General features: G+C 54.6%; 1 protein-coding gene across 7 annotated transcripts in view; it reads left to right on the top strand.

Annotated features, from left to right (window-relative positions):
* DOCK6 (dedicator of cytokinesis 6) overlaps positions 1-10,737 on the top strand; it is a 51,173-nt gene that overhangs the window by 3,478 nt on the left and 36,958 nt on the right. For 6 of the 7 annotated variants that reach the window (XM_079114648.1, XM_079114647.1, XM_079114646.1 and 3 more), the window contains exons 1-2: positions 2,704-2,854; positions 10,604-10,691. In XM_079114648.1, the coding sequence (XP_078970774.1) occupies positions 2,811-2,854; positions 10,604-10,691 (132 nt within the window). In that variant the 5' untranslated portion in view covers positions 2,704-2,810. Of the gene's footprint in view, positions 1-2,703; positions 2,855-10,603; positions 10,692-10,737 lie in introns of those variants that run through there. The other variant, XM_079114649.1, reaches the window with a different exon arrangement.

Below are 10,737 nucleotides of genomic sequence, written 5' to 3'. Positions count from 1 at the left end.
CACTGAGTAGGACATCAGGAAAATAGGAGAGACGACAGAAATAGATATTAATGAAGCACCGACCACATGCCAGGTGCTGGAGACCCCGAAGAGATGAAAAATTCAGCCACTGAGACACAGTAGGATGGGGGATTAAGAGGGGGATCACAGGCAGCTGTGGGGGACAACAGTGTCCAAGCTGAGATTTCAGGGATGAAAAAGGGGCAAGCAAATGAAGACTGGGTGGAACAGTGTTCCAGGAAGAGGGAACAGCATTGGAGTGTGGTGTGGACGAAGGGAGATGGTCTTCAGCTCTCCTCACTCTCACAAGGACATGGGATTTGCCAGCAAGTCAATCTGCTGGGTCTAAGCACTCGCCAGCCCCTCCTTTCCAGCCCAGTTAGCCTACCTGGACCACTGCAGTCGCCTCCTCCCTGGCCTGCCAGCTTCTGTCTGACACCCCCAGTGTGTTTTCTGCAACGGTAGCCAGAGGAGGCCAAAGTCCCCTGTTTGAGCAGCTGCTGGGGTTACCCCCAGCCCCACCCATCTGAGTCAGGCCTGGTTGTGCCCTAGAGAACAACAGCCTTGCCAATCAGGTCTGGCAGGCACCAATCAGGGCAGGCGCTGGCTCCAGGCAGCTGGGGTAGGTCCTCTGTTTAGGGGCATCTTTGAAGCCACTTTTTCACCAAGGCAGTGCTGGGTGTCCCTGGGCTCATTGCCCCCACAGGTTTTCACAGGGAATAGATGCTCCAGGGCCCAATCCACCTCTTGATGCCTGTGCCTCATGCTTTGACCTACCAGGAGCCTTCATGGAGCAGATGAGAAAACTGAAGCTCAGAGAGGTTGAAAAATTTATCCTAGGTCACACAGCCAGGTCTGGATTGGGACTCTGCGAGTCTTTAAAAGTAACTGCTTTGGGGTCAGGCTCCCTGGGTCCAAATCAAGGATTTGACATAGATTCACTAGGCAAATAGGGCCAGTCCCTTCTCTGGGTTTGCCTTGGTTTCTTCATCTGCTGGCATTACAGATCACACAGCACTTGTACACGGGAAAGGAGTCAGCATGTGGAAAGGTCCTTGGAGTTGTGTCCTGGAGTTCAGCGGAATAGGGAACAGATGGGCAGCTGGAGTGGAATGATTGAAGGACAAAAAGGGAGGAGATTAGGGTAGAGAGGTGACAGGGACAGATCAGGCAGGGCCTTGAGGCTGTGGGAGGACTTGGGATTTTATCTCAAGTGAGGTGAGAGCCATGGAGGGTTCTGCACAGAAGAGGGACATGACATGGCTTGTGTGTTCCCAGGCTCTTTCTGGTCAGTGAAGGGGGAACAAACTGCAGGAGGCAAGTGGGGGAGGGGAGACCAGATACAATGGGACAACAAACCAGGCAGAGGGGAGAAGAGGAAGCGGTAAATCTCTGCCACCTCCATGTTTCCTACCCCGCTTGGCTCCAGCAGTCTGAGGGGTGAGGCAGGGGCTTTAGCTTTAGACTGTAGGGTGACACTGGGTGGGGCCCGGCTGGGAGTTCTGGGTGGTTACATCACCCGGGCCAAAGTGGCTGGACCACTCAGGGCAGGTGTGTGGGCTGCTGCCACCTGTGTGCACACATCAGGTGCCAGCCTGGGAGCAGCCCTGATGTGGCCTCACTCATCAGGACAGAATCCTGGGCCTAAGTGGCAGAGTTTAGTGGATCCTCCACCATTCAGGCCTCTTCCTGGGGGGCTGGCTCCTCAGACAGTGATACTGATTCACGCAGCAGTTGGAGCAACTCCCTCTGTCACTCTGGGCCTCCACATCCTCAACCGTAGTTGGGAGGTAATGCCAGCATCCGTACGTGGGAAAGAGATTAGTACACCCAAATGCCGGGAGGCAGAACCGTTTCCTATGTTATTCAGTTTTAAATTCTTTCTAGGAGGGCTGGGGGTATAGCTCAGTGATAGATCATTTGCCTAGCATGTGGGAGACCCTGGGTTCAGTCCCCAGCACCACCCACCCACCAAATACATACATGTTATGTAAGTATGTATACACATGTGTACGTATAAACAATGTTATACCACACACACACACTCCTCCCTGGGACATCCTGCGACCACGCTGGAAGGGTTGACTATTCAGGAGGACTGGATGATCTGCCCATGCAAAGGCACGGAGGTGGTTAAAGGGTTGGCACATCCAGAGATGAGCAAGGGCTGGAGCATCTTCTAATCTGCAGCAGCGCCGCTAGGAGAGGGGCCGTGGGAGAGATTTGAGGCCACAAGTTAACCAAGGCGTCCCCACAGCTTCCTTCCGGTGAACGGAGGCGCCTCAGATCTTACTGCCAGACGCTGGAGTGCGTCTCCCGGCACCGGAGCCCCGCAAAGCCCCCACCTCTTGGCCCCCACTCCCGCCTGCGGGCCGTGCGCCCCTCGGGGCAGACGCCCGAACACCCGCGCCACTGTGGCTCCACGGTGCGAGCCGCCGCCGCCGCCACGCGTGTCCGCTCGGGGTCAGCAGACGCGTGAGCGTGCGTGGTGCTTTCCCGCGGGAGTCGGAGCGCGGAGAGGCCGTCCCCGGCGTCGGGACACGCCCGGCCTCCGCCCTCGCGCCCCACTCCCCGGCTGCGCTGCTTGTCTCCATTTCCCCGCGGCCCGGGCGCGCCTGGGAAGTGGCCCCTGCCGGCCGGGGAGGAACGCAGGGAGCGGCCGGCTTGGAGGCCCCGCCCCCGCCCGCCCCGGCCCCGCCCCCAGCGCCCGCCCCGCCCCGCCCCGTCCGGCCCGGCCGCCCAGAACCTGCGGCGGCGGCGGAGCGCTGGGGCGAGCGCGCGGCGGCGGCGGCGGCGGAGCACCGGGCGCCATGGCGGCCGCCGAGCGCCGCGCCTTCGCGCACAAGATCAACAGGTAGCGCGGCGGGGACCCCGCGGCCCCGGCGGCCCGCCCCTTCCCCGGCGCGCCTAGCTCAGCCCCTTCCGCCCCGCCGGGGACCCCCAAGCCCTTCCTCCCGCCGGCTGGGGACCCCGGGAGGCGGAGCGCGGCGGGGTCCCGGCCGAGGGTCGCGCGGGAGCGGGCAGCGCGGTGGCGGCGGAGGTCTCGCTCCTCCGAGCGGGAGGTCGCGGGGGCGTGTCCGGGGGGCTCCCTGGAGGCGGCGGCGCGCGCTGCGCGGATCCTGTGCGCTCCGCGCGGGCTCTGGGTCTGCGGGCAGCTTGTCGGCCCCGCGCCGCGGGCTTGGGGTGGAGGGGCTTTTGTCCCATGCTTGTTGTCTAGTTTGGGACAGGAAACAGGGAGGGTGCTCTGGCGGCCTTCGGAACACCTCGAGAAGTTTCCCTAGCCCTTCCCCCGCCCCAGGGTCCAGTGCCCAGCTGTCTGGGGAGGAGGGGGAAGCAGGGGACAGCTGTGGACAACCCCCTACCTCCTGCTTCAGGCTCTCCCAGCACCGTCTGGACGCGCTGGGGACGGATGATGGGCTATTGAATGGACAGAGTGGGGGCTGGGGACAGAACCAGCTGGTGGGCAGACGGGGAGGGGGCAGGCGCCTGGCGCTGGGGGATCCATTTCCGTGGCCCCGAGGATAGTGAGAGTCTGAGCCTGGGTGGGGATGGCAGACTCTCGCGCTGACAACTAGGGCCTTTGCTGCTAGGGTGGGTTCAGAAGCTGTTCAGGTATCCTCTCCATGGGGGATCTGCCCTGATACCCTCGGGTCAAAGAGCTATCCTGTGGGTCCCACCCTGATGGGCTCAAGAAAAGACCTTGCTCTTGGGGGTAAATATAGTGGGGGAGACAGAGGAAAAGCATGATAAGGTGGCTAATGTGGGAGTTCTTCGGTGCCATGAGGATGTGCGACAGGGAGGGGGGCCGGTGGGTGGGGGCTGTTTACCTGAGGTGTGTTAGGAAGGCCTGGATGAGCAGAGCAGGTGGTTTCAGCAAAGACCTGGAGGCTAGTGAGGTCCAGGCCCACGTGTAGGACAAGAGAGGTGGGCAAGTGTAAAGGCCAGGGCCAAGGGGACAGTAGCAGGAGATCTTTCAGATCTTTCTGTGGAGAGGACTTTGACTTTTACCTCCAGTGAGATAGGAGCTACTCAGTTTTGAACAGAGGAGGGATGTAATCTAGTATGTGGGGCATGATGGTTGGGCAGTTTTTATGATCTGCCATTATTTGCCTCTGAATTGTCTGTTTCACTCTTGATTTCTCTGAGCCTGGGGATGTTATTTACTGTCTGTTTCTTTACATCTCAGTCCCTATATTCTTGAGTCTTAGCTTCCACCACCTGAGAAAGCGGGGTCTCGGGTCCTGTGCTGGGGAATGAGGCTGTAGAAACCAGGGTAAGAACAGAGAAGGATCCTGAGGGCTTCCTGAACTGTGAGCCAGTGGCCCAAGGCTTCTAGAGCAGCCTAGTGTGCACCCAGGTGTCTTTTATGTTCCGACCTGGACCTGTGTTCATCCATTCATTCAGTTGTGCACAAATACCAGATTAACCCAAATATTAGGTAGTTCTCCAGTTTCCTAATGAACAGATTCTTTCTTTTCTTTTTCTTTTCCATTCCGTGGATTGAACTCGGGGCCTCAGGCATGCCAGACAAGTGCTCACCCCTGAGCTACATCTCCGACCCTTTTTAAAATTTTATTTTGAGATAGGATCTTGCTAAGTTGCCCAGGTTGAACTTGAACTTTTGATCCTTATGCCTCAGCCTCCCTAGTAACTGGATTACATGTGTGCATCTACAGGTGCTTTTGAAAAAAAGGTTTTGCAGTTTGGGGGTGTAGCTCAGTGGTAAAGGGTATGCTTACCATGCATGAGGCTCTGGGCTCAGTTGCCAGCACACACACACAAAAAGGAAAAGAAAGAAAGAATAAGTGTTTTTTAGGGGGAGACTACTAAAATTAACACATTTGGGAATGTAGTTAACATGACAGAGGCTGCTGCATGATGCAGTATGATTGGTTCTTTTGTAAACTTGTACCTCTTTAAGTCAAACAGTATACAGTGCTGATAACTGTTAATGCTTGTTATGCACCTGGTCACTTGTTAAATTGTCACTGTATCTCATGAGCTCAGGTGTGACTGTTGAAACTGAAACTCAAAGTGAAAGGTCCTGGACTGTGTGGCCCTGAAGCCACATCCCTTCCTGTCTTCATCTGCCGGGAGCATGCTTGCTGAGCTTCTTCCGCAGCTTCTCTGAGTGTAGCATGTTCTTTCTGAGCCTCTCTTGTCTTATGGGGACAGTTTACATTTCTTTGAAGAAATAATGGTTCAGTGGCACATGCCTGTGATCCCAGCTGCCTGGGGAACTGAGGCAGGAGGATTGCAAATTTGAGGTTAGCTTGGACAATTTAGCAAGACTGTCTCAAAATTTTAAAAATTTTAATAAGGGACTGGAGATGTAACTTGATGGTAGAGTGCTTGCCTCTCACGTGTAAGACCCTGGGTTCAATTCCCAGTCCCACGAGAAAAAAAAAAAAGAAGAAGAAAGACTTATGTCACATACTGCTGAAAGATTCATGGACCGCCAATTTCGTCATGCCAGCATCGTAGAGGACATTTACACCAGTCTGGTGCAGCTGCTCCACGCATAGGCTGCCTTGCGTCACCCGCTGCTTGAAGGGCACGTAACTGCGGGTCGTTGTCACACGGGTGTTGGTGTATCTGAACATAGAAAAGGTATAATAAAAACACCAGGGTCAGGGATTTTTCAGCTGTATTTGAACCGTGCAGTCTGTCATTCAAATGTTGACATGTGGCATGTAACTGTATTATTACTATTATTATTTTACCTCTTTAAAAATAGTGGCATTTGTGACTGGAGCTATAACTTAATGGCAGAGCCCTTGCCTAGCTTTTGGGAGGCATTGGGTTCGATCCTCAGCACCACAAATGAGTAAATTAAAAAAATAAAGGTCCTGGGTTGGGGATATAGCTCAGTTGGTCGAGTGCTTGCCTCACGAGCACAAGCCCCTGGGTTCAATGCCCAGCACCGCAAAAAATAAAAAATAAAAAAAAATAAAGGTCCTTCCACAACTCAAAAAATTTTTAAAAATAGTGACATTTGACATCCACATAGAAAAGGACAAAGTTTCAGGAATAATTATAAAGCAAATGGCAGGGGAAAGGCCGTGTGGGTCAAAGATGCAGACCCTCCAACTCCAGTAGCCCCTCCTGACGTGCACCCAATGGCTGCATAGCAACCCTTATGCGGATGGCTCCTGTCCCTGGCATTATGGTCCCCTGTCTGCTGTGACTTAGTTTTGCCTGTTTTCGAATGTCATATGAACAAACAGTGGGGTGTTGAGTCTGGACACGGCTTTCACTTGGTGCTCATTTTGGAAGTCTCATTGCTGTTCTTTTTCATTGCTGCATACTATTTTCCTGTTTATACTGTTAGCCGTTTGTGTTCTCCCTGTCTCCAGTTAGTGAATATGTGAGTCATTTTTCCTTTGAGACTTTCATGATCAGGGCTGCCATAAACATTCCTGGCCATGTGTTTCCTCCTGAGTATCTCTACCTTGGAACAGAATTGCTGGATTGGGGTATCTTTTTTTTTTTTTTTTTTAATCATCTTTTTGCAGTACTGGAGGGGTGCTCTACCACTGAGCTACATCCCCAGTCCTTTTTATTTTGTTTTGCAAAGGGTCTTGCCAAGTTGCCCAGGCTGACCTTAAACTCGCTATCCTCCTGCCTCAGCCTTCTAAGTAGGTGGGCTACAGGCGTGTGCTACTGCACCCAACTGGATTGGGCAATCTTCGGTCTCGCTCGACAATGATAGCATTTTAATTATTACAGATGATCATTTCAGATGTGTTGTTGTATTCAGCTGTGGATCATAGTGGGTGAGGGTTCTGTTTGCTCATTTCCTCACTGATACTTATATTATTTGTCTTTAAAATTTTCTGTCAATTGAGGGTTTATATGATTTTATTTGGATTTGTTTTCTTTTCTTGGTTTTTGCACTTGTGGAAACACAGTGCCTAAGGTTTCTACTGTTCTTGTTTCTGCCTTTAGTATCCTCCTTCCCTATAAGGGTAGACCTTAGTTGATCTGTCCTGCCCCGGGATGAGGTCCATAGTTGTAACTCTTTCTCCCATTTCAGTTTATCCAGTTATTTCCTGGGAAAACCCACTAAATTCAGCTTAATATTTAGCTTTCTGTTTTGAAATGTGCCTTCTTGAGGGCATCTGAAGCAGGGCTAGCGTGGGGGTGAGAAAAAGAGGAATTAGGGACTTTTCTTAGGTGTGGATCCTGGGCGAGGTCGGGCTGTCCTTGCCGGGAGGGGTGTGATGTGGCTGCGCAGCATGCAGGAGCCCCACCTGGGCACGAAGGGGGACGCGTGGTCACCAGGGCAGACCCGGGGATGCGCCACTCCTTGAGACAATGCTGATGCTTGGAGGGTGGGGACAGCAAGCAGTGGCACTGGAGCCCCCTGTCCTTGGCCCTGCTCCCTGGATTGTGGAGCAGCAGAACTTCCAGAGCGAAAAGCCCAGACTTTGACCTCTCACCAAGCAGAGGTCCATTCTGGACCCTTCCAAGTTGGGCTGTGCGCCTTGGGTGGGTCACAAGCCCCTTCTGAGTTTCAGTTGACTTTGGTGTGAAAACAGAGCCAGAGGACAGGCAGGGTGGTGCACACCCATAATCCCAGTGACTAGGGAGGCTGAGGCAGGAGTATCACAAGTTCATGGTCAGCCTGGGGAACTTAGCAAGACTGTGTTTCAAAAGGAAATAAAATAAAAAAAGGGCTGGGGATGTAGCTCAGTGGTAGAGCAAGTGCCTAGCATGCCTGAGGCCCTGGGTTCAATCCCTAATACTATGGAGGAAATACAGCCAGAAAACTCATTTCCCCAGGATTGTGTTTGAGTACCACAGGATGACAGCAAGCCTCAATTGAGCACTTACTATGTGCCATGTTCCATGCCCAGTGCTTAGAACAGCTCCATAAGGTAGACACTCCTGAACCCAGAAGCGGAACAGTTACTCATTGTATTAGTCTGTTTCATGTACCTTAACAAAGTGACTGAGGTCAGGTACCTTTATAAAGAAAAGAGGTTTATTTGACTCACACCGACTTTGACAGTGATGACCTCACCTAATCACCTCCCAAAGGCCCAACCTCTAAACGCCATAGTTGGATTGATTTTCTACCTATTTATTTAGTACTGGGGATTGAACCCAGGATTGTTTTACCACTGAGCTCAATCTCTAGCCCTTTTTATTATTTATTTTGAGACAGGGTCTTGCCACAGGGCTGAGGCTGGCCTTGTGCTTGTGATCCTCTGGCCCGAGCCCCCCAAGTAACTGGGATTATAGGTGCTGAACAGCCTTTCTACCCTCATAAGGGGGATCAAATCTCAACACGTGAACCCTGGAGGGACACGCTCACCCTATATCCAAACCACAGCGCTCATCCCTGCTTGGCCAGTGCCACACGCAGAGCCGCTCTGTAGACCACAGCTCTCTCCCAGGCCCGGGGGAAGTGAGGCTGGAGGGTGTCCCTCCCTCTCCGTCTCCTCCAGGGAAACAGCTGCAGAACAGCTGGGACTTGAGCACAGCCCCATGCCCTGGCCTGGCATTGTTAATACTCACCCCCAGGCCCTGCGCGCCCACGGTTTGGAGGAGCGCTCCCCACTGAGCACGGAGCTCCATTTCTTTGCTGCTCCGTGGCTGGAACCCAGGGCCTCGCGCCTGCTGGCCAAGCTGAACCCGGCCCTGACTTTGAACGCCTCGCATTTCTGAAAAGCTCCTTCACCCCGCAGCCAGCAGAAGCAAGATTCTGGGGCTGTTGACAGAAACGGTGGACAGAATATAGAGACCGAAGAGTGAGGCTGAGCCCTCGCCTGGAGCCCACCAACACATCAGGTCACAGCCAAGTTCTGTTTCATCCACACAGATTTGAATTCAGAGGCTACCACATAGGGCCAAGGTCCCCGTGGGCTCAGTCTCCCGCGGGCTCAGTCTCCCGCCTCCCCTCCCTGTCCTGATGGTCTTGCCAGGTCCACCCTACACTGTCATCTATATGGATGGGCTACGGGCCGTGGGGTGTGTGGTTGGGGGCACAATTTTTTGGTGGGGGGGATTGACCACGGGTCATTTAACCTCTGAGCCACATCCCCCAGCCCTTCCTATTTTTTCTTTTGAGGCAGGGTCTTGCTAAGTTGCTTAGGGCCTCACTAAGTTGTGAGGCTGGCCTGGAACTTGCGATCCTCCTGCCTCAGCCTCCAGAGCTGCAGGGATGACAGCCATGTGTCACGACACAGCTTGGGGCACAATTTTTTATCATGGGGATTTCTAAGGGTCACAGAAAGTAGGAAGCAAAAGGGATTGGGGTCTGAACACTCCAGGTTTCGGCCTCTTGATGTTAAGAGGGACTGAGGCTGGGAGCGTGGCTGGGGAGAACAGCACACGTGTGAGGACTGAGTTCCATCCTGAGCCACACACGCACGCGCGCACACACAGCAGTGAGTGAGAAAGAGCGTTCCAGAGAGAGTCCCACCTGCCCAGAGTCACATAGTTAAAAGAACCCATTCTTTTTTCCTAAATCAGCAGATTTGGGCAAGTGGGACCAGGAGGAAGACCGAGGATTTTACTCCTTCCATCACAGAGACTTTATTGAGTGCCTAGTGCATGTGGGCCCTGGAGTCGGGCCATCTGTGAGAGCGCACAGCCCAAGCTCTGCCTTCACGACAGCCTTAGGGACGTCCCCTGCTCAGGTGCAGAGTGCAGCCACAGGGCTTTTGCACTCGCTGCTCCCAGCGTCCTGCATACTCTTCCCCGGGTAACCACGTGGCTCTCTCCCCCTCCACTGTCCTTCCAAGCTCAGCTGAAGGCATGGAGGGCTGGGTGATCCGTGTCTCACTGGATCTGCCCCAAATTCCTGCCCTGCAGTCACGCATGCCCTCCTGACTTCAAAGACCGCCTCAGGTACAGGCCGCCACGTGCTGACCTGGGTGCTCGGGTGTGTAAAAGTTCTCTGTGTCAGGTGCGTGCGGTGGCACGAGCTGTAATCCCAGGCACTCAGGAGGCTGAGGCAGGAGGATTGTAAATTTGAGACCAGCCTGGGAAGTTCGGGAGACCCTGTCTCAAAATAATAAATAAGAAGGGCTGGGATGTGGCTCAGTGTGGAGAGCCTCTGGGTTTAAGTCCATTACTGGGAAAAAAAAAAAAAAAGAACTTTCCCTTCTCGGGCCTGGGGGTCTTGCTGGCCCCCACAGTGGCAGCTGCATCTCAGACTCCCTGAGAGCATGTGTGTGTCCTGGTCACTGAGTGCTGGGCCTCTGCCCTGCACCACAGCCCCGTGAGGTCAGAGCAGCTACCAGTGGGTAAACGGCTTGGGTGGGAGTGATTGGCCGAGGCCCTGTGGCCCGGGTGGGGTAAGGTGCGTGCCCTAGACCGGCAGAGAGGACTGGCAGGTGTGGGGGCCCCGGGGAGGGCGGGAGCTCCCAGGGGAGGGAGCAGAGGCAGGAACAGTGGGGCTTCTTCAGGCTGATGGCCCTGCGGTCCCCGCAGGGAGGAGGGAGGCCACACAAGGCCTCTGCTCCCCAGCAGCCTGTGGGCTGCCGCCCTGGCCCGGGTTCTTCCGCTTAGGGTGAGTCTGAGCCCGAAGCCTGGGTTTCAGGCCCCCACCTGAGTTTCCCTGTCCCTCAGAGCCCCCTTTCTGTCCTCCCAGGACGGTGGCCTCCGAGGTGCGGAAGCAGGTGTCCCGGGAACGCAGCGGCTCTCCGCACTCCAGCCGTCGCGGTGGCAGCTCCCTGGGGGTGAGTGGGACCCCCAGCACTGCCCTGGCCCTTGGGCTGCTCCCCC

Source organism: Sciurus vulgaris, assembly GCF_902686455.1.
Source record: "Sciurus vulgaris genome assembly, chromosome: 16".
NCBI classification, from domain to species: Eukaryota; Metazoa; Chordata; class Mammalia; order Rodentia; family Sciuridae; genus Sciurus; species Sciurus vulgaris.
This window is presented reverse-complemented; position numbering and strand designations above follow the sequence as displayed.